Source organism: Setaria italica, chromosome II (assembly GCF_000263155.2).
Source record: "Setaria italica strain Yugu1 chromosome II, Setaria_italica_v2.0, whole genome shotgun sequence".
Lineage (NCBI taxonomy): Eukaryota > Viridiplantae > Streptophyta > Magnoliopsida > Poales > Poaceae > Setaria > Setaria italica.
The window spans coordinates 38,867,572-38,892,909 of record NC_028451.1 but is presented as its reverse complement, the minus strand read 5'-3'; the positions used below and the strand labels follow the sequence as shown (position 1 = coordinate 38,892,909).

The 25,338-nt window shown below is 50.5% G+C and overlaps 1 protein-coding gene across 1 annotated transcript; it reads left to right on the top strand.

Annotated features, from left to right (window-relative positions):
• The first annotated feature begins 1,073 nt into the window (after positions 1 to 1,073).
• Positions 1,074 to 2,923, top strand: LOC101759806 (ornithine decarboxylase). Its single transcript, XM_004957463.2, has 2 exons — positions 1,074 to 1,198; positions 1,454 to 2,923. Exon 2 carries the CDS (start codon positions 1,488 to 1,490, stop codon positions 2,721 to 2,723), a length of 1,236 nt encoding a protein of 411 aa, XP_004957520.1. The 5' UTR covers positions 1,074 to 1,198; positions 1,454 to 1,487; the 3' UTR covers positions 2,724 to 2,923.
• The last annotated feature ends 22,415 nt before the right edge of the window (positions 2,924 to 25,338 follow it).

The following is a 25,338-nucleotide window of genomic DNA, read 5'->3' as shown; positions in this document are numbered from 1 at the left end:
GCCTCTAGTTGCAGCAAAAAGATAACCGAATTTACGCCAAGAAAACTAACCGAAGCACCGTCGTTGCCCATGTACGTCCTCTCTAGATGGCCAAGGGTGCATGTATACTCAGTACGCAAGATTTTGGCCCATCACATACTTGGTGCCGGTACGGTGTCCACCAACTTCAGCACGCGCCAGACACGTTACACGAGCTCACATTTATCAGTAGAAACACGGGAGTATTTTGCATCGCGCTGAAACTCCCCCCAAAACTTCACGTGTGCACGCATGGAGGAGCATGCACGGTGTGTGCGTGTGGCAGGGAGTACTAGACTCGAACCCGTCATGTAAGACTTGACCGGAGTTACATGAATCCGAACAAAGCCCAAGGAATTGAAGTCGCCAGTCGTCACCCAATACGTCCCAGCAGCAAGAATGTTCCATTCCTCGTATCTGCAGACTGCAGGACACACCGTTTATTTCGTGGCAAACTAGTACTTAAAAAAACGTGCCGATAATAATATTTGAAGTATACAGCTAGAGGAGCTTTTTGAATGCAACCCGATAGAAGAACTCAAGAGCATGAGGTACGTGTTCGCGTTTTCCCTTTGACTACACCGTACCCCCACCCCTGTTCTAGCTCGCCTGCGCTGGAAGAAGGAAGAGTCCAGGAACATTCATCTGATGATCTCTCTGGCGAGACAGACGTCGAGCAAACTGCAAAAGGGAGAGAGTCGCTGACGAATCGACCGCGCGCGCCCCTGCAAGTCTCCCCACACCTACCCCCGATCCTGCCCCCCGGCGCGGTGGGATGCGGCACCGCGCGTACGTGCGCGCAGCCGCGTGGCCTTGCGGCGTCGCGGCAGGCCAGGGGCCAGAGCGTCGGGCGCGTGCGACGTGTGTTGCGGTGTGTGGCTGATCGATTCTGACCGCGCAGCCACACCAAACCACATCGCCCGGCCTCCTCTCTGGCTTTCTCGTTCCAGCCCACCTAACCCACGCCGATCCTGCCTTCCTCCACTCAAGCGTGACTGCGTGAGCTCCTCCTCCCCCGCGCGCGCCCGGCCGAGCTATATAGGGCGCCCAGACCAGGCCGAGCAAGCCGCGCGCACACCAAGAGAGAGGCGTCTCACCAAGCGACCTCCTCGCCTCATTTCCTTGGCATCTATCGCTTGTCTGATCTGATCCCCCACCCTTGGATCGCCTGTTCGTCTCGGTGAGTTGATTAGTGACCCCAGACGTGATGCAAATTGGCAAACAAAAAAAAAACAGTGTAACAGCATGTCTCCTAACTCGATTCAGTACTCGATGCTTGCATGCGTTCGTGCATCGAAGTTTATTTCCTTTCCCGGTTCTGAAGAAACTGCGTTTATGCCATTGTTTATGTCATTGTTTAAAAACAAGGTGCAACGTTTATGTCATTGTTTGTTAACCTGCTCTTTTTTCATCTTTTGTCTTGGTAATTTTTTAGGCAAACCGAGATTTGTTACCGCGTCGTCATCACCATGGTTGGGAGCAGCCCAATGCAGGCGGTGCTGGTGGCCCCCGGCGTCAAGGACAGGAAGGTGCTCGCGTTCGAGCGCAGCGGCGCGCTCAAGGACAAGGACGCCGCCACCGGTCTCGTCCGCGCCATACTCGCCGCCAACCCGGCCCAGCGGAGCGCCTTCTACGTCTTCGACCTCGCCAAGGTCATCGACCTCTTCAGGGCCTGGCGCCGCGCGCTCGCGGGCGTGCGCCCGTGCTACGCCGTCAAGTGCAACCCGGACCCGGCGCTCCTCGGCGCGCTCGCGGCCCTCGGCGCGGGATTCGACTGCGCCAGCCGCGCCGAGATCGAGGCCGTGCTCGCGCTCGGCGTCCACCCCCGCGACATCGTCTACGCCAACCCCTGCAAGCCCGAGCCACACCTCGAGTACGCCGCGGAGGTCGGCGTCAGCCTCGCCACCTACGACTCCGAGGAGGAGGTGGCAAAGGTCAAGCGCTGCCACCCCGGCTGCGAGCTCCTGCTCCGCCTCAAGGGCCCCGACGGCGGCGACGTCAGGGTCGACCTGGGCACCAAGTACGGCGCGCACGCCGACGAGGTCGTGCCGCTCCTGCGCGCCGCCCAGCGCGCGGGAGTCAGCGTGGCCGGCGTCTCCTTCCACGTCGGGAGCGGCGCCACCAACCTCGGCGTCTACCGCGGGGCCATCCAGGCCGCGCGCGCGGCGTTCGACGCCGCCGCCGCCCTCGGCATGCCGCCCATGCGCGTCCTCGACATCGGCGGCGGGTTCGTGTCCGGCCCCACCTTCGACGACGCGGCGGCGGTCATCAACGACGCGCTCGCGCAGCACTTCGGGGACCTGCCGCGTGTCGAGGTCATCGGCGAGCCCGGTCGCTACTTCGCCGAGACGGCGTTGACGCTGGCCGCGCGCGTCATCGGGAAGCGCACCCGCGGCGAGGTGCGCGAGTACTGGATCGACGACGGGCTCTACGGCTCGCTCAACTGCATCATCATGGACCACTACGTGCCGACCCCGAGGCCGCTCGCCAGCCCGCGCCCTGGCGAGAAGACATACACTTCGACGGTGTTCGGGCCAACGTGCGACTCCCTCGACACGGTGGTGACCGGGTACCAGCTGCCGGAGATGAGCGTCGGCGACTGGCTCGTCTTCGACGACATGGGCGCCTACACCACCGGGGCCGGTTCCAACTTCAACGGCTTCGCCACGTCGGACATAAAGATCTATGTTGCATACTCCAGCTGAGAGTGAACATCGACGACGTTGGGAACTTGGATTAATATATTTTTTCTTTAATCTTTTTAGACCAGAAAAACATATATAATATGGTCTTTCACTAAACTGTTGTTTCTTTTATTTTTTAGGAAATATAAGTTGTTCTTTCAATGTACTTTGTTCTATTTGATTTGACATGTATCGATCGTCATGAATCGATTTTTTTCCTGCAAATTCACACTTACAAACACTTTGTTAATGGAACAGAGAAGTCTACTAAACTTTTCCGTTAAATCGCTGCCAACTAAGTTCAAAAACAAGTACGGAAGCCGGAAGCCGTGCACTACGAGACAAACCTCAAAAGGATGTTTTGATCTCCGTTGGTGGTCGCTCAATAAATATTTTCCAATAACGAGATATCCAATAACCAATTTCAGGTTTATTAGGGGAGTTACATTTGCAATTCTCCAATACACCTTCCAAATATCCTGACATGTGGGCCTATCTGCCAGTCTTTTTTTTCTATCCTCTCCTACCTTTTCCCTTTTGCTCAAATCTACTTGGGTCATAATAAGTTGGGGCACGGCGGTGGTCGAGCTCGGGCAAAGGGAGCACTGCTGGTCTCCTACCTTGAGCTCATATGGCCATGAGTAGGGGTGGACTTGAAAAGTTCGGGTTGGTTTGTTCGGGTTTTCTGAAATTCGGGTTTCAAAATTAATACCCGAGATTTGCCTTAGAAAACAAGAACCCGACATTTCGGGTACCCAACAATTCAGGTTCGGGTTCAGGTACTCCTGAATTTCCTGACCATTGCACAGCAAAGAAAAAAAATCCTCATTCTTCAAGGCGAACGAATCAGAAAAATCAAACTAAATTCATTTGCATACAGACATTACATGGAAGGAAGAACAATCCATGAATTGATTCCAACAAATCCCCCACAAATTGAAGAAACAAAGCTCGGCGGCGTCTGGAGCTGGAGGAGCAGTCCACCACCACCTCGGCCACCCATCCACAGGCCACCTCGACCGCGTCTCCGTCCATGGTGCGCCCCGGCAGCCACCACGCCCGCCGCCTCCGGCCAGCCTCGAGACATAGGCCGGAGCCGAAGCCACTCCTCCGCGGCTCGAGTCTGCCTCTCACCGTCGTGCCCGCCGGGTCCTCGTCCAGAGCCCCTCCCTCGCAGCCGCCCGCCGCAGGGCCGCCTTGCTGCTGCCGCCACCACAGCCTCCTCCGCAGTCGCCGCTGGTCTGGTGGCCCCTCGAGTGGAGGAGGATAGGGGGAGGCATCGGGACTCGGGAGGAACAAGATGGGGGAGGCGTCGGGACTCGGGAGGAACGAGATGCAGCTAGGGTTCTAGCTTTTGGGGTAGTGTAGACGTGTAGTGGGGACGTGGGGTGCGGTGGCTAGTGCCAGGTGGGCTGGGCCGTTGGGGTGCTGGGCTAAAATGAAACGTTTGAGTGGTTGGACGCTTGGGCTGTTGTGCTGGGCCTGCTTGGAAGTTTGGGTTGTTCGGGGTTTCGGGTACCGGGGTTCTAAACCCGATTTACTCATAATAATTTCGGGTAGCCTTCATGTTTTTCGGGCTCGAGTTTTTTGGGTTCGGGTTTTGGGCCTTGGGTTTTTTTGCCCACCCCTAGCCATGAGCGCTGTGGCACTCTAGGCTAGGCCCAGGCGGTTGCAGCTCAGGTTGAGGAGGGAAGCTGCCGCTCCTGGCACACTCCTCTGCTTTGGCTTCGCCTCCTTTCGCTCCACCAACACCACAAAATACCCACCAACACGAGCATATAGCGACAAAGGGCAAGTGGTGTGAGAAGTTCCCGAATCGTGCGCCGATCGACCTCAGGGTGTCGGTGCTCGAGCTCACAAGTGAGCAGCAGCTGAGTGGCAGAGCCCTGCCTACTCTATGCATGCGAGTGACAGCCATCCGAGCCTCACTTGAGGTGAGCAGAGCTTGGTTGCTTGCTCGATGTGGGAGGTGGCCGGTGGACTCGTAGTGGTGGTGGGCCACCTCAAGCCGTTGGATGTGTGGTGGCGTGCATATCATCTTCAACCGGCCAAAAATGGGGTAGTGGTGTTCGCGGCCGGGCGGGGGGGGGGGGTAGTCGATGATGGTGCAGGGAGGGGAGCTTCGGCAGATGGTGGCGAGTGGACATGATAGCATGTGTGGGAGGGTCTGATCAAGAAAGAAATGTAGTGTGAATGATAACTAACATACCACATCAAAAGAGGTGAGGTATGAACAGTGACGACCCAGCTTATGATCACGACTAGGGCCACAATTCAGCGGTCAAAACTTCTACATATATGCCACATAAAGTAATAGCAACAGTAATAAAAATTCAAATTGAGAATATGCTTGAAACTACGCACTTAATAGTACAGTATATTAGTATAGAACTACATGAAACACACAAAAATGAATATCTAGTGAAGATTTGGTGCATTCACGGTTACATCTTTCATTTTCTCATCTATAGCATCAATTATTCCAAGTATAGGTTTGAAATTTCAGTGCAAATTGGAGAACAAATTATTGGCCTCCGACGAGATCACTTCGGCAGGAGGCGAGCTAGCAACGGCACCAGGCGCAGGCAGCGGCGGCACCAGACGGGTAGACATGTAGGCGGAGTTGGGAGAGTCGCGAGGCTAGGCGTGGCCGCGTGGGGGAACTTGGTGGCAGAGCTTGTGCCCTTGTCTTTGGACTGGGCTATTAATTTCGGCCCAAAAATTAGTGGGGTACTGGATGTTATTGGGCCACGACTAGGGCCGCGGCCTTAGAGGCCCTAGTCGCAGATCCGCCCCTGGTATGAAGTATGAACACAAACAAAGAGATAACTGCTGAGCACTTTTTCCTGAATAATAATAATATTTTAGGAGAGGCGTGAATAAAATAGAAGCCGTCCATTATGAGATGCGGCCCTCTTCGATGGTTGAGCTGGCCTGTTCGCTTCAGCTTATAAGCCGGCTGAAAAGCTGAAACGGCTGATTTGTTGTGAGAGGAAAACACTGTTTGGTGGCTGATAAGCCGGCTGAATAAGCTGAAGCGAACAGGCTGTGCATTGGCTCAAAAGCTTGTTGACCTCAGATAGTAAAAAGATTACCACTTTAATAATTTATCTAATGACACATTGCTCAAAGTATTTTGAGTCCTATAGTATCTCTCTCATTAATAAAGTGTGCAACCCACTTTCTCTCTATGAGCTAGCTCTTGAAGAAGACATAGTGCATTCTCTCTCCTCACCGTATTTTTCTCTTCCATATCAGCATTGTGATGAGGTGGCTTACTAGGAGCTAGCTGAAGTGGCATTGTTGGAGGAGGCTTAAGCCTTCAAAAGAATCTTAGGCTAGTTTCAGTGGGAGTTTTGTATAGAGTTTCATCATCATTAATTTCTATACCACATCAGCATTTTTGCTGACTTGGCAAAGTTTTTATGAGGAGAGATATGATGAAGTTTCATGAAATGAGAGAGTAGTTTCATTCCATGAAATCCAGCAGGCAGTTACTAAATTTGCAGTTTACAGTGAAAGTGTGCATTGAGATTGGGCCTTACAGTTCATTGCCAAGCAATCCAAAGTTTAAATGGACTAAATTTTTCAACTCACAGAGTAGAGCTCCAACTGAGTGATAACATCAAAAGCCTAGGATGTAGCCGAGTGTTGTCTCTTCCTTTTGCTGAAACAAAAAATAGACGTACATACACATCGTACTTTGAGATGTAATAAAGTCGCCACATATGTTTCATCGAAACACTATTCAGCGATATGCCTGGTCACGTGAGAAAACCTTTACGACAATGTTTTTCATGCCATGTGAGCTGACTGTTTGTGTACGTCCTTCCGATGCGGACATCTCCGTGCTCCGTCAGAGTCCTGGCTGGAGCTCCCCTCCTGACTTTCTGAGTTTTGTATAGAGTTTCATCATCATTAATTTCTACGCCACATCAACACTTTTGCTGACTTGGCAAAGTCTTTATGAGGAGAGATATGATGAAGTTTCATGAAATGAGAGAGTTGTTTCATTCCATAAAATCCAGATACTAAATTTGCAGTTTCCAGTGAAAGTGTGCATTGAGATTGGGCCTTACAGTTCATTGCCAAGCAATCCAAAGTTTAAATGGACTAAATTTTCCAGTTCATAGAGTAGGGCTCCAACTGGGTGATAACATCAAAAGCCTAGGACATAACCGAGTGTTGTCTCTTCCTTTCGCTGAAACAAAAAATAGATGTACATACACATCGTACTTTGAGATGTAATAAAGTCGCCACATATGTTTCATCGAAACACTATTCAGCGATATGCCTGGTCATGTGAGAAAACCTTTACGACAATATTTTTCATGCCACGTGAGCTGACTGCTTATGTACGTCCTTCCGATGCGGATATCTCTGTGCTCCATCAGAGTCCCGCCCGGAGCTCCTCTCCTGACTTCCTAAGTGTGTCATTTGGCAGAACGGCCGGTGCGTCCTTAGTTGATCTTCGGGACCTTGACCACTCTTATGTTTGTCCACGTACAAAAAAAAGGAAAATAATAGAAATTTGAAAAAAACACTCTTGATCACGATTCAATTTGGTAGACTCTAATCGCTGTTGGTATTTGTAGACATTAGATCTAATCTATTTTCTAAATTACTTCCCTTTGGAATTCATGGAAAAAATATAGTTTGATGTGCCCCAAATCCAAGTTGTCCATGACCCACAAAGTACCTCTAACATTTGCTTATAAATTACCCACATTTACCGTTATGTAAAACTAATATTTGTTATAAACAAGCACCCATAACGCTCGGTCCTTTTGCTGGTCTCTCTCTTTCTCGTCCCTTCTAGAGTGCTACAGTACACAAGGGTGAAAGGGAGACAAAACCGCTTCCGAGGCCAATTCCGGTGGCTCCCCTCTTCTCCGGTGACCTCGCCGGTGCTGGAGAAGGAGGAAAGCGGGGAATCGACCGTCGGCTATTTATACTAGTCTAGATAGGGTAGATCTAGGGGTTGTTAGTTTTCCCCATAGCGTTGAGTTCGCATGGGGCCTTTTGTTCCTCGGTGATGGTGTCTTCATGGCGTCCGGCGACAAGGAGATATGTCCTCTGGAGCAGTTCCGGTGACATCAAAGGCGCTGCTTAGGTTTGTGTTCTCCTTTGTGCTTGCAGAGGGTGAACTGGATCCCCTTTGTTTGGAGCTTCTGTTTAAGCTGCCAATGACCTCACGAGTAGGCTCAGCAGCTGTGGATTTCACTTGGGTCATCGAGTTGTTCGGTGGCCCCGGGTTCCTGTTCTTCCTTTACGTCCTGTGAGTTGGTTTGTATTTGGTGAACTGGAGTTGTTGCTGAGAGGGGTCCCTGCCCGCCCTTATATACACGGGAGGGCAGGGTTACAAGCCGGAGTCCTAGTCGGGTACTATTATAGAGTTCTACTCGGTAAAGACCCGAGTAGTTTTCCATAAACATACTTGACTAGTCTGAGTAGGATGTGTCCATCCTTGTTCTGATCTTGTCCGAGTACGTCCCTTAGTGGGCCGTCCAAGGCCTAATCGTGGGCCTGGGGTGTATGCCCGACAAGTACCCGAGTACTTTGTAGTCATGCGCCACAGTCTTGGGCACTGCAGGCACTATCCGAGTAGCTAGTCGTAGAGGTTGCAGACTGAAGTGCTCGAGTACTGTCGCGTGGCTGGAAGGTACTCTTTTTGTCTCTTCGAGTTGCTTCTGTCCCGAGAAATTTTATATGGCAGTGCGATGTCAATCGCACTCCATATGGAGTAGCCCCCGAACCTTAGGTTGAGTCGAAGAGTCAGGCTTAGGGTCAAACCAGCTTTTATCCATTTTACCCTTGGAAATCCTGGAAAAAGAAAAAATTGACCAACGGGTACGGTACCCGCAGCCCCCGAGCACTTAGGCGATCTCTGTCGTTGAAGTGGTTAGCAGCCCGTTGAAAAGAGTAGCCGTTTGAGTGTTAAAGGCTATTAATCTAAAATTAATCTGTCCGTTGCGCAACTGACGCGTGGAAACCGGAGCTGGCGGAGATAAAACTAGGAAAGCCCCCTTTCGGTTGTTTTTACGCCGCACGGTAATTAGATCCGATTATCTGCCTTCTTCGACCTCCTGCTCCACATTTGCACCACCTTGAGCGCCGCCACCGCCATTGCCGCCTCTTGAGAAAGATCTGAGTGAGAGTGCCGTTCTAGCTGGAGGTTGAGCCCGTCAAATGCGCACCAAGAGGATGGGCAAGAAACCCAAGAAGATCCAGGGCAAGGCTCCGGCGACGGGCAAGGTGAAATCCAAGAAGGGGAAGGAGCTGGTGCTGCCGGCGCCCAAGGTGGGGCTGACGAACCAGACTGCGCCGCCACCGCCTGGGTCAACGTGGCAACATTCGGTGATGAAGGAGGAAGCCGTGCAAGCACTGGTCGATGCGAAGCTTCTTCAGCTGAAGGAGATTCTGGAGTGGCGCCCTGCATTTCCGAATGCGTGGCAATTTGAGGAGCATCCAGGCGAGACCGTGATGCTCGCGCACTTTGTGGAGAAGGGGTTGGCAGTGCCCACCTCTGACTTCTTCAGAGGTATTCTCGAGTACTACAAGCTTGAACTCGTGCATTTGAACCCCAATGGTGTACTGCATATGTCCATTTTCATACACCTCTGCGAAGTTTATTTGGGAGTTCCTCCAAGCCTCGAGCTGTTTAGGAAGTTGTTCCGTTGTAAGCCTCAGCCGAGTGCCCAAAGGACAGAAGTCTTTGAAGGCGCCGGGTTCCAACTCAGGAACTCGGGCGCATACATTGAGTACAACTTGACTGGCTCCCATGGTGAGTGGAAGAAGAGGTGGTTCTATATTGGGAACCACGATCCTCGCCTGCCTGTGGTGACTGGTCACGTGCCCAAGCACGTGGAAAACTAGGTGAGCAAACCCGAAGACACTTCCGAGCTTGATCACCTGATGCGGCAGATTACCAAGTTGAAGGCACTCGGTCTTACTGGAATCAATGTGGCGGCTAGCTTTCTAAAGAGAAGGGTCCAGCCGCTTCAACAACGTGCTCACTCGGGAAGTGAGTACGCAGGTCTTAAGGATCCATCGCGTATGTCCGATGATGACGTAGAGGCGCTGCTGGTCAAGTTCTTCAGGAACTATCAGGGAGTACCAGTAATCCATGCGGCCCTTCGTCAGTATGACGCCTGGTATGAGCCTGAAGTGGTATGTCTTTGCACCTGACTTGTACTTTTCTGACTTGTGTGGTATTTGTTTGTTGATATCGACTTGTTTTTTGTAGTCTCGAGTTCTTTCCGGCTACTTGGCGCAGTCGGAAGAAGAGTCAGAGGCTGTTGCTGAGGAGTCAGAGGGCGAACCCTCTCCTCCCGTCAAGAAACGCAGAGTGGTCCGCAAGATGTCTGCGGCTAAGTCTACTTCAACCCCTGAGAAGTCTTGGGGTGCCAAGGTATGTAGTCGTGAACTTATCTGTAGCTGATAAATTTGAACTTGCTATTTATGACCAATTCTTCTTTGTCATAAAGGTTGTTGACACGGCGCTTGGTAGCGATGAGGCTGCTTCTGAAGAAGTAGTCGTAACCGACTCAGGTGTCAGTGATGTATCTGTTGATATGGTGCCAGAGACGGTGCCATCAACAGAAGTTGGAGTAGCCCCCGAGTTATCCGCACTGGCTCCATCGGCTGCTGTGATGCCCGTTGCTGACCAAGCGGTCCTGGGGCTGCCTGCCGGAATAGCGGGTGTTGCCAAGGAGGTGCCGCCAGTACTTGCTACTGGTACTTTGCTGTCCAATGTGATCGCCAGTGGTAAGCATTGTCCCTTCTAAATGTATTTGTTTGAGTCGTATTGTAGTCTTGACTTTTGCTTCACAGGCCTTGACGAGAAGATAACGCCGGCAACTGTTCCTACGGCACCCAGTACTTGGCCACTTGTTGTCGAGAAGAAACGTGTGCGATTGCCGCCACGCTCAACCCGGTGAGCTTTCGGGTCTATTGAAAGACTTTAGCTTGTCTTGAAATCCTGTAGTGACGTATTTTGGTGCAAAGATGCAGAGGAAATGATCCCTGTAGAAACAGGGGTAGGGCCGGATCCCTTGACTACATTATCTGCTCCTTTCGAGGACTTAATCATTGAGGAGGTACCCGGTGTTAACGCCGGTTGTCTTGGAGCTACCATGTCGATGCTTCAAGACGTCATCCGTTCGGCGGAAGTTCCCGCCGCTGCATCGGGTTCAGGAAGTGCTGCCTTATCAACATCTACTGACGGATCACTGGCCGTAGTGGGTGTTGAAAAAGACAAAGAGGCGACTGCTCCAGGTATGTTTCTGTAGTCTTGTTATTGTAGTTATGGCGGGTAGCTGACATGATAAATGTTGTAGGTGCCACTCTGGGTACGATTCCTCATCTTGCGGAGAGTACTCAAAGACCGGTGGTCAGCCTGCTATCCAACTTGGAGTTCCAGAAGGCCATCGATGTTTTCCGGAGCTTCCAGGTAAATTTCCCTTCCCTTTTTTTTGAGTTGTCACATGGACCGAGTAGTCGTGAGGCTTTTGACTCACCATAATACCTTGCAAACTTGGATCTCTTCAGGAACGAAGTCATCAACTGGAGCAGGAGTGTGCCCGTTTGACAGAAGCTCTGAGGGTTCATGAAGTTGGGGCGAAGTCTTTTGCCGTGGAACGTACGGATCACGCGGTTCTGCAGCAAAAAATGGAGAGCCTCTACAAGTCGTTGAACAAGAAGTATCAAGGTAAGTATTTTTCCTACTCTGAGTATGTCCAGCTGTAGTCGGCTGTGGCTGAACTTGTTGTCTTGTAGAGCTCAAGAAGCAGGAGGCGGCTGCAAGGAGCCAAGTTCTCGATTGGAGAAACGCGCACGATCGAGTGGCGGATGAAGCCAACCATCTTTGGGCCGCGCTGACGGAAGCACAGGCTGCTTGCGAGCATCAGCGGGATCGAAAGATGCAAAATGGCGTGATGCTTGCCATGGCCATGGTGGCATGCAGAGATCATGCTCAGACCATGGGAAGACTTTGGGACGAACTCCAGGGGCTAACTGCAGCAGCTGAAGACTTGGTGAACGCCATAGCCCTCGTGGAAGAAGGCGCAGGGCCGTAGTCACTAGTCGAGCGGCTGAAGGCTGCCCCGAGTAAAGTGGCGGGACTCTGCAAAACTGTTTGTAAACAGATCCTTGCCATTGTGAAGTCTTACTCCCCGAGGGCAGACTTGGCGGCAGCTGGTGATGGCGTGGCTCGCAACTACACAGAAGAAGCTTATGCGCAGTACCTCAAGGAGGCGGAGCCGGTTCATCGAAGATGTCGGAGTTTGTCTCTGTAGAAGAGCCTTGAGCTTTACTATGTACTCGTGTATTTGTGTCGAGTACTTTGAACGATGCTTTTGATACTTGCCCATTGGTCTTGGTGCTTTGAAGTTTGTTGTCTTGCGAAGAGTAGTTTTACTCTAGCTTGTCCGATCCAAACCTGGGGTCGGCTGAGCCTGACCCTCTGGGAGAGGAGCTCTGCCTCGCCTGACCCTGAGTCCTGGGGTAGGCTAAGCCTGACCCCTTCGAGGGTGGAAACTCCGCTTCGCTCGACCCTGAGGCCTAGGGTCGGGTGTGCCCGTCCCCTGAGCAGAGGGTTGGGGTAGTTCAAGCCCTCGAGATAATGGTGTGAACGTAGGCCGCGCTTAGCTTGTAGTAGTCCCGAGTGTCGAGTAGTCGTAATGTTGTCGAGTACTATATTTTTGAAGGTCACGAGCATACTGTACTCCTTTGTACTTTGTGGATGCACGGGTGTACTGTGCTCTTTTGTCCTTTGTGGCATAAGTACCATCACGTGGGCAGAGTCTGGAGTCGTCAGACTCATTGATCATGGGCGCATAGTAACTCTCAGGCAGGTGGTACTTGCATCTTTCGGCTATAAATAGAGCCAGTTGGAGAGCGAACCAAACCAAGCTGCTGAGTGTCAATGGATTGCCATCGGTTGCTTTTGTTTGAGTGTAGGGAGCCATCAAAGAGTGCACCGGTGCTAGAAGATTCCTCGTGGATTGAGGCCACCTTCCCTCCACAGACTCCTGCCCTCATAGGGATAGCCGCGATGCTAGAAGAATCCTCGTAGGAGGTTTCATCGCACGCCTCATCTTGAACCTCGTGATCCAGTGGAGTACGCGCTGGAACTCACGAGTGATGGGTGATGAGTGCCGCGGTCTTTATCCCGCTCTCTGAGAGGTGGAGGTGCGACCGTAGAGTAGATTGGCTCCGCAAGGCTAGCAAAAGAGCAGCCTTGGTTCCCTCTAGGCGTGTCGTGCCGGATTCATCGTTGCCGCTGTCAAGGTAGTGGCAACGCTGGAGTTCCTGGCGTTGCCTTGGGTAGAGGACCTGGATATGGCTGCGTTTTGCGCAGCTTCCTTGCGTGTGGGCCCTTCCCCTTGTGGTCGGCAGACCTGAGTGGCCTTGTGCTATAGTAAAAGCCTGAGGCTTAAATGTAGCCCGCCAGTAGGCAGTTGCTTGTAGTCTTCGTGTTTTCCGAGTACTTGTACTCGTATGTAACCTGATGTATCCTTGTTCAGTAAAGAAGTATTGATACTGAGATTTTATACCAGGGCAGTGATCCTTGTTGAGTTGATAACTCTTGTCAAAGCTAAGGTATCTTGAAGTCGGTAGTCGGGCAGTTAGCCCAAGTAGTCATCGTGAGTTATTGCCTTGAAGCAGTTACTCGGATGTTGCTATGGGTAATAGCGACAAAGATGTTCTATATTCGAAGAGTTCGGTACTTGTTCTCCTGAAAGCTCTTGGAGTCTGTAAGATCCAGGTCATGTAACCTTTGATACGATGTAAGGACCTTCCCATGGTGAGTTGAGTTTATGCAACCCTGACGTGTCTTGGATACGCTTAAGGACCATATCGCCTGAGTTGAAAGATCTTTCCTTGATATTGTGGTCGTGGTAACGCCTTAAACCGTCAAGGTATCTGGCAGATTGCACTAGTCCTGCGCATCTTGTTTCTTCTAGACTGTCTATATCTGTTCGCCGTGTTTCTATTGTCAGTTCTTCATCGTATTGTTCAACGGATGGTGATTGCCACATGATGTCAGCGGGTAGTATGGCTTCCGAGCCATATACCAGGAAATAGGGTGATAGCCCCGTAGTCTTGCACGGTTGGGTACGTAGGCCCCACAAGGTATTGGGTAACTCTTTGAGCCATTTGCCACCTTTGGTGTTACCAACGTCATGTGATCTTTTCTTCAGGGCGTCGAGTATCATGCCATTGGCACGCTCGACTTGTCCATTGGCTCGCGGGTGAGCGACCGAGACATAGCGGACTTCGATGCTGCTATTCTCGCAATATTCCCAAAAGTCGTGATTGTTGAAGTTTGACCCTGGGTCTGTGATAATCCTGTTTGGAAAACCGTAGCGGTGTACGATTTCATCCAAGAAGTCGAGGACCCGGTCTGCCTTGGGGCAAGTGACTGGTTTGACCTCGATCCACTTAGTGAATTTGTCTATTGCCACGAGTACTCAGTGGAATCCTCCTGGCGCAGTTGGTAATGGCCCTATCATGTCGAGCACCCAGCAGGCAAACGGTCATGTTGGAGGTATTGTGACTAGCTTGTAAGCCGGTACATGTTGCTATTTTGTGAAGAATTGACAACCTTTACATTTCTGAACTAGTTGTTTAGCGTCGGCCAGAGCCATTGGCTAGTAGAAGCCTGCTCTGAAAGCCTTGCCAACTAGTGTCCTCGAAGAGGTGTGGTTGCCACAGATTCCTCTGTGAATTTCTTCTAGGATATCTTGGCCATCTTCTCTGGTGACGCACTTCATGAGTACTCCAGACGATGCACCTTTCCTGTAGAGCTTGTCTCCGACTAGAACGTAATTTTTTACTCGCCGGGAGATTTGCTCAGCTTTATTTTTGTCGGATGGTAGCTGGTGATCTTTGATGTAGTCGATGAAGGGTGTCCTCCAGTCGACTTCTATCATCATGACTTCACGAGAGATGTCAATAGTTGGGATTGCTGGCGGTGTGACTTGGTCGGATATGGATGGCTTGTGCAGTTCATGTACAAAGATTCCTGCTAGAACCTCTGCGCGAGTGGAGCCCATTTTAGATAGGATGTCGGTGGCAACATTTTTGTCGCGGACGATGTGATGAAATTCCAAGCCTGAGAACTTGTTTTCTAGTTTGTGAACTTCTTTGCAGTAAGCATCCATGTTGTCCTTGTTTCAGTCCCACTCGTGATTGACCTGGTTTATAACGACTAGAGAGTCGCCGTACACCAGTAGTCGTTTGATGCCGAGGGAGATTGCGAGGCGAAGGTCGTGTAGCAGTGCTTCGTACTCGGCTTCGTTATTAGATGCTTCCTAGAATATTTGCAGCACGTACTTGAGCTGGTCTCCCTAGTGGAGATGAGTAATACGCCTGCGTCGGCTCCTTCAAGTTTGAGGGATCCGTCAAAGTACATTACCCAATGTTCTGGTCGTTCGACTGGTGTTGGAATTTGATTTTCAGTCCATTCAGCTATGAAGTCGACCAAAACTTGGGACTTGATTGCTGTCCTTGGCTTGAAGTCCAAGGTAAGAGCTCCGAGTTCAACTGTCCATTTGGAGATTCTGCCCGTGGCATCTCTGTTGTGGAGACTTTCGCCGGGCGGGAAGTCGGAGATGACTGTGATGTTGTGTTCTTGGAAGTAATGGCGCAGTTTCCGGGAGGTGAGCAGACTTGCATATAAGAGCTTTTGTATCGGTGAATACCGAGTTTTGGAGTCAGAAAGTACTTCACTGACGAAGTAGACAGGTCGTTGGACCTTGTAAGCGTGGCCCGGTTCAGACCGTTCGACTACTATTGCCGTGCTGACGACATGAGTAGTAGCTGAAATGTATAGGAGCAACTCTTCGTTCGGAGAGGGAGCGGTGAGCACAGGAGGCTTTGACAGAGAGTCTTTGAGCTGTGTTAGTGCCTCATCTGCTTCTTCTGTCCATTTGAACTTGTCTTGGCGTTTGAGAAGCTTGAACAAGGGTAGTCCCCGTTCTCCGAGTCTCGAGATAAACCGGTTGAGAGCGGCCATGCAGCCTGTGAGTTTCTGCAGATCCTTAATGCTAGCTGGTGCCTGCATGTTTGTGATGGCAAATATTTTTTCCGGGTTGGCCTCAATGCCGCGATGGCTAATGATGAACCCGAGTAGCTTACCGGAAGGTACTCCAAAGACGCACTTAGTAGGATTGAGTTTCCATCGGAAAGCGCGGAGACTAGAGAAAGTTTCCTCCAAGTCAGCAATGAGTTCCTCCCAGTTTTTTGTTTTGACGACGATGTCGTCGTCATAAGCTTCGACATTGCCGTGAAGTTGCTTTTCGAAGCACATCTGTATGGCCCTTTGATAAGTTGCCCCTGCATTTTTTAGTCCGAAGGATATTGTTTTGTAGCAGAAAGCTCCAAAAGGCGTGATGAACGCTGTTTTGGCTTGATCTTCTTCTTTGAGGCTTATCTGGTGATAGCCGGAGTAGCAGTCGAGAAAGCATAGCAAAGCACACCCAGCGGTGGAGTCAACCACCTGATCGATCCTTGGTAGCTCGAAAGGGTCTTTTGGGCAGTGTTTGTTGAGGTCGGTGTACTCAACACACATTCTCCACTCGTTATTTTTCTTACGAACGTGCACAGGATTGGCGAGCTAGTCAGGATGAAAGACTTCTTTAATAAACCCTGCCGCGAGTAGCTTGGCTAACTCTTTTTTTATTGCTTCTCGTCTGTCCTGAGTGAACCGGCGTAGTCATTGCCGTTTTGGAGTAGCTTTGGGATCGACATTGAGAGAATGCTCAATCAGTTCCTTGGGCACACCTGACATGTCAGCCGGTTTCCAAGCGAAGATATCATGGTTAGCCCGAAGGAAGCTGATGAGCACGAATTCCTATTTAGGATCTAGCACTGTTTCCATCAGGGCTGTCTTGGAAGGATCACCCATCTGGAGGTCAACTGATTTGAAGTCTTGCTCACTGGCGAGTTTCACCTTTGTGGACCCCGACTTGTTTTCGGGATTTCTAGTTCGGTTGGATGGAGCTTCTTTGAAGCTGTGAAGACTTGTTGTATGGGATTAGGTGCTTGAGTAGTTGCAGCAATTTCCACGGCTTCGGTGTCACATTCGTAGGATCGCCGTAGATCTCCTCGCAGCGTGAGTTCTCCCTTGGGGCCTGGCATTTTGAGTACCAGGTAAACATAATGTGGTATGGCCATGAACTTGGCGAGTGCTGGCCGTCCGAGTATAGCATGGTAAGATGTCTCGAAGTTTGCGACTTCGAATCTGATGTACTCTTTCTTTCTCTGTTTCCTCCCTCTTCCTTTCTTTTTCTTCTCCCTTCTCCTTTCTTTTTCTTCTTCCTCCTCCTTCTTCTCTCTCCTCCTTTCTTCTTCTTCCTAGCGCCACTCCTTCCGGTTCCTGGCGCCACTCCTTGGGCCGATCCCAACCCGGCGCCATTACTTCCCCCGGCGTCTGCACCTCCCTCGCACCATACCGCCGACTGCCTGGGACCCGCACCCCGGGCCACGTGCCGCCGCCCAACCCTGCCGACCCCGCCTCCGGCCCCACTCCGCGCCGCCCGACCCCGCCAACCCCTTCCCGCGCCCCTCCTGCGCCGGCCCTACCTCCGTCCCTGCTCCACGCCGCCCGCCACCGGACCCTACCTCTCCTCCGGTGCCGCCCACTGCACGCCACCATTGCCGTGCCGGCCTCCCCACGACGCCCTCCTCCGGCGCCTGAGCCCCTACCGTCGGCCCGGCCTGCCCGGCCCCCACCCCCATGCCGCACACCGCCGGCCGCCCGGTCCCCCACCGCCGGCCGCCCCTCGCCGGCCTATAAAAAGGGCCTCTCGCCCGGCCTCCCTTGCCACTCCACCACCACCCCAGCTCGCCACCGCCGCCCGTGCGCCGCCGCCTCCCGCCGGCCGCCCCCTTCCCCATCCTCAAAGCCCCGAGGTGAGAGGCAAAATGGGCTCCCCTCCACTTCCTCTGCCGCCCCGACCCTCGGCTCGCCGCCGGCAAGGCCCGGCCGGCCGGCCGCCGCCAGTCAACCCCTAGTGAGAGGGAGGAAGCAGAAACCACAAAACTCCAATCTAACCCCAAAGAATCTACTATTCACGAAATAGTCCTTCCACCACTCTCATAATCCTATTCGCAGATAAGCCCCTCCACCTCCAAAATTATTCACAAATAGGTCCCTGGTTTATTACAAATCAGTCCTAAACCTCCTGTTTAAGCCCCTAATTCATGCTTAACCCGTCATTTCATGCGCCAAACTTCCCCCAATTGATCCCAAATCTTACCACGTCATCCTCCGGAATACTTTCGCCGATCCATATCCAAATTTCCCAAAAATAATCTTTCTACCTATTTTCCGTTCACGTTTTCTGTTCGGAGCTCACGGTTAAAAACCGATCTTTCTTTTATTTATTTGTGTGTCCGTTTGTGTGTGCCGTAGATCGCGGATTGCCCGAGGAGGATCCCGAGGAGGAGTTTGACTGCGAGCCCGAGCCCAAGGACCAGCAGCACGAGCCGGAACTCCCGGAAGGCTTTGAAGACGGCAAGTCCAATCTCACCCTTTGATGCATACTTAATACCTAGTTTTTCAAACACAACCTATTGGCCTGTTTTACAAAGTGCATATTATTTCATCGCAAGACATGGTTGGATAGCCACCCCTTGATTGTTATGAACATTCCTTGTTACCCTATGGTTGTGTCTAAATATGATTCGCTCTATTTGGTCGATAGCCACCGCTAGAATCCTTAGAAAATTGCTACTTAAATACAATCACTACTACAATGATGTATTCGGAAAATAAATGTGTATGTGTGTGCAAGTAAGGAAAATGGCTTTCTGGGTTCAAAGGAAAAAGGATGTGTAGACAGGATGGATGGGTATTCCTTGTGTGGGATGCCAGGGTGTTGTGCTCATACCTTGGTGGTTGAGCAATGTTGGGAGATATCCATCTTGTCGTGGTTAAGGACCGAGTTGATGTGTCATCTTGCCTAATTCAACCATCGTGCAACCACTCAACCGTTGTATGGGCAACGGCTTAGCATAAATCCCACTAGCTAAAGTGTTAGTCTTCAGGGATGCTGGTGAGCAACGGGAGCCCATGGAAAAGGAGTAAGATCTTGGTGACTTAGGTCCCGGTTACGGTCTCGTGGATGAGCCGTGAACCCCTTGGGTGCTTCCGTGAAGGCTAGCCAGTCTCAGCTAAGGTGGGTAATGGCTTTGTTAGGATCCGCACCGGCACTAAGGTGGTCGTGCTGCAGTACCCTACTTGTGGGAAAAGTTTATAACCTCTGCAGAGTTAAAACCTATCCGGGTAGCCGTGTCCACGGCATTGGACGAGTTACGGCTTGGTCACATAACTAGCACTTGGGCATGGATGTCGCGCGCGCGCGCGCGCGTGTGTGTGTGTGTGTGTGTTGGATTTTGGAAGTGTCCGGCAGTTGTGCCGTGAGCTATGGCGGACGGGGAGTCCGATAGCGATAAAACTTGGATCCTATTGGGTAGGATCAACTCCACTTAATGTTTCGGTTACTAAAGAAAAGCTTTACGAAAACTTGTTTGAAAACGAGCCCATGCATGTGTTAAAAATCTAGCTTTATTGCAAATAAATCCTAGCCTATCCTTGATATATACTGTGCATATACTTGCTTGTATCCCCCTCCGTGGAAGGGGTTGGACTTGTTGAGTACGTTCGTACTCACCCTTGCTTCGTTACTGCAGAGGAAGACCCGGACTTCATCGCCGAAGACCTTGAGTAGAGGTTGTGTCCGCACCCAACGCTGCCTGTGGTGTTGGTCTTTCCAAGATGCTGCTGCTGCCGTGTAGTCACGAGTGCTGTCTTTTGGCAGTCGCTTGGTTAGCCGCTGTTGTTTATTTACTTCTTATCGCTGCGTGGCTCTCACGCCCACTCCCTCGGGAGTTGTATGGTAACTGAATTATCTGTCGAATAAATGTGTTATCAGCCTCCTGGGACTGATATTTATATCACATTTAGTCTCTACTTATGTGGGGACGCTTCATATTCTTACCCTTATCTCTTTTCTTGGTGTATTCTTCAGGCGGTGGTGGTGCGGGTATGTCTTGCATGACTCGGCGCATGCTGTAGCAGTCTATCGCCGAGTGCTTGCTAGTCGGGTGCCATGGGCACTGCTTTTTGAGTAGTTCGGTGAAAGTTGGCCCTTCATCGTTTCTGCGAGGTTCCTTTTTCCCAGAGTTGGTCATGGCGGCAACAGTGTTGTCGGGCTTCCTTTTGCGATTGTGATTACTCGAATAATTGTTCCGAGAATCATTATGCCAAGTTCTATCTTGGTCGTTATTATGGTTGTTGTCGCGTCCACGGTTACGGTGGGAGCGGAACCGTTCTCGCTCTTTGTCTTCCTCATCCGCCCACTGCTGCACCATGACTTTGAGTTCTTTGACATCAGCTGGTCGTCGACGACCGAAGTCTTGGTATGTTCGTCGATCGTAGAGTCCATTCTGGAAGCACTCGATGATGTCTATTTCAGAGATATCAACTATGGTAGCCTTCTTTTCGAAGAATCGTCACAAATAATCGTGTAGGGTTTCGCCGTCCTTTTACTTAATTTGGCTTAAGTCAATCTTGTTGCCTGGTCTAGCCATGTAGCCGATGAAGTTGTTGGTGAAAGCCTTTGTCAAGTCTGCCCAAGAGTCAATGGACTTGGGCTTGAGCGACTCAAGCCAAGTCAACGGTACGGGTTCCATGCATATTGGAAAGTGAATAACTTTGGTATCGTTATTGCCCCTGGCTGCTTGGATGGCTAGCGAGTAGCATCGTAGCCATTGGATTGGGTCTTGTTTGCCATCGTACTTGGTGATTCCGGTTGGCTTGAACTTTTTGGGTAATTTTGTTTTCATTGCCCAGTTTGTGAAAGCAGGAAAATGGTTGTAGTTGTCGACTTCTCGTTCGCGCCGACTGTTGAGAATTTCTCGCAGATCGCTGAAGTTGGACATTTCATGGTTCTTCCGAGTAGGGCGGATGCTTTTAATCGAGTTGGTGCAGCTGACCTCACCAACATCCTTATGTTGAGCAGGGGCCTTATGCTTGCTTGGACCTTGGCTGTGTTGCCGAGGTTGGTTGACTGCGTTGTCGTTTCTTGGGGCCGTGTTATTGTCTGCAGCTCCCCTGCTACCTTCTTGATGAGCTGTGATGCGAGGAACAAATGGTATTGGCGATTCTTTGTCGAGTAACTTGTAAGCTTGCTTCGCGAGTTGTGCGATCAGTCCGTTGTCGCGCTGCACGAGTTGAGTTGTGGCTGCGTTGTCCTTATCCTGAGGCATCAATGTTTTTAAAAGGTTGATTGAGGTGATAGCCGCGATTGGAGTATTGTGCTCCTGAACCTGGAGTGCGTTGAAAGCCCTTTCAAGATTTGTAATGGGAATGTTTGTAGCCATCAACTGTTGTCGCTCGGCTTGAGTAGCGTTGCGCGCCCTTCTTTGGTTGCGCTGCTCGGAGGTTTCATCATGAGGGGCATTAGCTGTAGACTCATCTTCGGAGATGTTGTCGATTTGTGCTAATCGCCTGGGGGTTCTGTTTTGGCTAGTACCCGGGTTGTTATTATGAGTAATAACAAGTATCTCCCTATCCGGGAAGTAACTCCCGGAGCTTGATGTTGCGATTTCTGTGGAACTTTCCTCACGATTGGAAGTGAGTGGAATGCCTTCTTGATATGGGAGGTTGTCTATATGGACGACAAGGCGCGAGTCATAGCCACGGTCAAGGAAAGACGGTCACAATCCTGGCCAGTGGACGACTCTGCCATGTGATGTTGAAGTTATTACCAATCCTTGGGCTGGACCAGATAATGGTGTCTCTAGCGAATAGGACGAGTCGGAGTCGACGTCTTCATCATGCCCGAGTTCGAATCGGGTTCGAGTAAGAAAGCCTTGGTGAACTTTGGTTGTGTTGCGGAGTCCGTGCAGGAACTGCTCTGAAGTCGAAACCGACCCGGGCACTAGTAGGAATTGACTAATCCGATGAGAGTCCGACTCCAAGTTCCGGGGTCGGTTGAGCCCGACCCTTTGGGGGGTGAACTCCGCCTCGCCCGACCCTGAGCCTTGGGGTCGGGTGTGCCTAACCCTTGAGCAGAGGGTTTGAGTAGTCTGAGGCGAAGTTGAGTCCGACGCGTAGTCAAATTCGAATTCGTCGATTTTGAAATCTTCATTTTATCAGATTTTCTGGTTTCTTCTCCTGAGCGTCCACGATCTGGCGTCGGAACGAACCCGAGCCGTCGGTGACGCAAAACCAAGATCCGAAAACGAAGGTGGTGCCGGCTTCGATTAAGAAAACCGGCCTGATGATGATCTTTGCCATTGAGTTCGCGCTGAGAAACTGGACGAGTCCCCCTACCTGGCGCGCCAGCTGTCGGTGTTTTAGACCGGCAACCCGCCTAGGGGGTACCCTAGGTGATATTTTATGCGGTAAGGATCGTCGAGAATCAAGGAATCAATGGTGACGCAAGGAACACGATTTAGACAAGTTCGGGCCGCTAGATCGCGTAATACCCTACGTCCTGTGAGTTGGTTTGTATTTGGTGAACTGGAGTTGTTGCTGAGAGGGGTCCCTGCCCGCCCTTATATACACGGGAGGGCAGGGTTACAAGCCGGAGTCCTAGTCGGGTACTATTACAGAGTTCTACTTGGTAAAGACCCGAGTAGTTTTCCATAAACATACTTGACTAGTCCGAGTAGGATGTGTCCATCCTTGTTCTGATCTTGTCCGAGTACGTCCCTTAGTGGGCCGTCCAAGGCCTACTCGTGGGCCTGGGGTGTATGCTCGACATGAGCCCCTCCACGACCTCGCAACGTCTCTCCTCCCCTACTCTCGGCCTCAAACCGTCGCCCCATCCTTTCCTCTCCCCGGAAATGGCCGCACAAAGCTTCAAGGCCATTAATGGTTGGCCGACCTTCGATCTCTCCCGGGAGCCCCTTCCGCTCCTCCTCGAGGCCTATAAAGGTCACCATCGACCTCGCCCGGAGTTTCTCTTTCCGTTTTGCTACTCACCCGCCTCTCTCTCGCACCGTCACGCCGCTGCCCAAGCCACGCTGCCGCCCCTCCTATCACCGGCGAAGTTCCTGTTCTTCTCCGGTGAGAGCTCTCTCCTTCCTTTCCCTCCCTCTCTCCCTCCTCTCCCCCACCGAGGCGCCGCCGCCTGCGCGCCGGTGAGCTCGCCGCCGGCGAGACCCCCTCCCCATCGGCCATGCCTCTGTGTGCTTGGTTGCCTGTTGGAGGAAGAAGATGGAGTTTTTGCGATCTAGTCCCTGAACTCTCTGTTATTCCTTTTACTTAATTCTTGTGTCTTGTAAATTTTCCAGAGAAGTCCCTGAAGTTCCTATATTCTTTTATTTTAACCCGAGCCATGTCATTTTGTAGATCTAACCCTATGTTTCTCTGTTTTCGCATGTACTGTTCAGTATATCTTTCTAAAATTCCTTGCTAGCCCCTGAAGTATATAGTTAATTTTGTTTTAGCCCCTGAAACTTGTTTATCTCATATCTTCTTCGTTTTAAATCCGATTTCAGCGATTCTTGCGCTCACGCGATTGTCTTTGCATGGACTAGATTTAGGAGTTTGTTGTAAGCCTTTGCATATGTTTTTTGTACTGTTTTAATCATTCTTTGTTTGTTTTCCTTGTGTGATCGTGTAGACGACGTGACGTTCGCGGAGGAGCAACTCCAAGTGCAGCCACCGTTCGAAGAAGAGTACTCCCAGTTTGCCATGGAAGGCAAGTGGCCTTCTCCCCCTGCGTGTTCTTTTTGTCCCAATAATATCATGATTAAGCACTTTACTTATTTCTTGTATGTGCATAAGTTTGACGGGAATGCCTATTAAGGACTTACCTAGTTTTAATCCTTACTCCTTGAAAACCTGTTTAATCATGTTGGGTAGACTTGCTAGTTGCTTAAATTTGGTTGGTAATGTGCTAATCATGAAACATGTTAATCATGCTTTATTTATGTTGCTATACATGTTTAATTGCAAGAACACTTATTTTAATCGGAACATGGAGAATCACCCAAGAAAACAGTACAACCACAACATCATATGGCTCTGATCTTAGCTGAATAATTAGGCATGTAGTTAGCTGGTGGCTTTATCGAAAGAGCAAGGAGGGGAAAGGTGTTGGGTGCACGATCCGGAGCAGTAGCCTTCGCTAAGGTGCTATCTCATTAACGGGTTATGGTCCGCATCGCTACTGAAACTCTAGCGGGCTACCAGTTATCTGCGTGTCTTTGTAAAGGCTTCGTAGTGGACCCCCCAGCCACTCACCAAAGGAAGTGTTTAAGGGCTTTGCAAACCTGGGCGACATGGGGGACCACAAGTTGTGGGTAAAGTGTACAACCTCTGCAGAGTGAAAACTGATATATCAGCCGTGCTCACGATTAGGAGCGGCTTGGACCCTCACATGATAATTGAACTTAAAGATGAGATTAATCTGTGTTACCTTTACCTTTGGGTTATGTTAATGTTATATGCTTAATTGGGTTGGTATAAACTTACATCTAGTAATTAGGTGCTGCTAATAAAAATTTGACCAATTAAAACGCTAACAGCTTAAAGCCTTGAGCCATTCCTTGTGAGCCTTGCATGTTTCCCCCACCTGCTGAGTACCAACCATAAGTGAACTCACCTTTGCCCAAACGCTGTTCAGAAGCTTGTGACGACGGGGAGTTCTTCGACGACTTTGAGGAGTTCTAGGCAGGCGGTTCACCAGTCAAGCCTATGGAGAAGCAACGTTGTGTGTGTGCGCGTGTTAAGTTATCGGTGAACGATTAAAGACCTTCGTGTCTATCACGCTGAGTGTAATAAAGTTCCTATTGGTTTATGTACGTTTTTTAGCACTGTCTTTGATGTATTCACTGATGACGTCAACATATGTGTGAGAACGGATCCTGACACACATATGCGATGCATTCAGTTTTATCCAGAAATCGGGTGTGACATCGGGTCTGGTTGAACTTTCTTCTTGGCCGCTGTGTACTCCGGCAGATCCGGAAGACATGCGGCGTCCAGGAACTAAGCGTGAAGATCCAAGGATCTTTCTTTCAAATTTCATCTTAGTCAGGGTCTTGTACGCAAATTTAGGATATGGGTTGTGGACTTCGTTGCAATTCTCTTGTCCTCCAGGGTGTCACTTGTAAAAGCCTTATACTTTTATAAAATGGGATCAGGCCCTTTCGCCAAAAAAAAATATTTGTTATAAACAAAAACATTCTGATTTTTTAAAACACTATACATAGTACTTGGAAAAAAGACGTGAGATGCATGGTACAGAGTCCATGATCCATATGCATGCAAATAAATCCGAATTAAACGTGCGGTCCACGGAGGAGTGCAAGAAGAATCCATGCGTGGATACAACATCTCATCGCACAGCATTGAATATCCGTGTGGTGCATGGAGGCACGCGAGAAGAATTTAGGGCCTGGTTAGTCCCCCAAAATACCAACTATAGCACTATGCAAAAAGAAGATTCCCAATCACATCAAACTTGCGGTACATGCATGGAGTACTAAATGTAGACGAAATTAAAAACTAATTGCACAGTTCTGTTGTACTTTGCGAGATGAATCTTTTGAGCCTAATTAGTCAATGTTTGGACAATAATTCACAAATACAAACGAAATGTTACAGTTG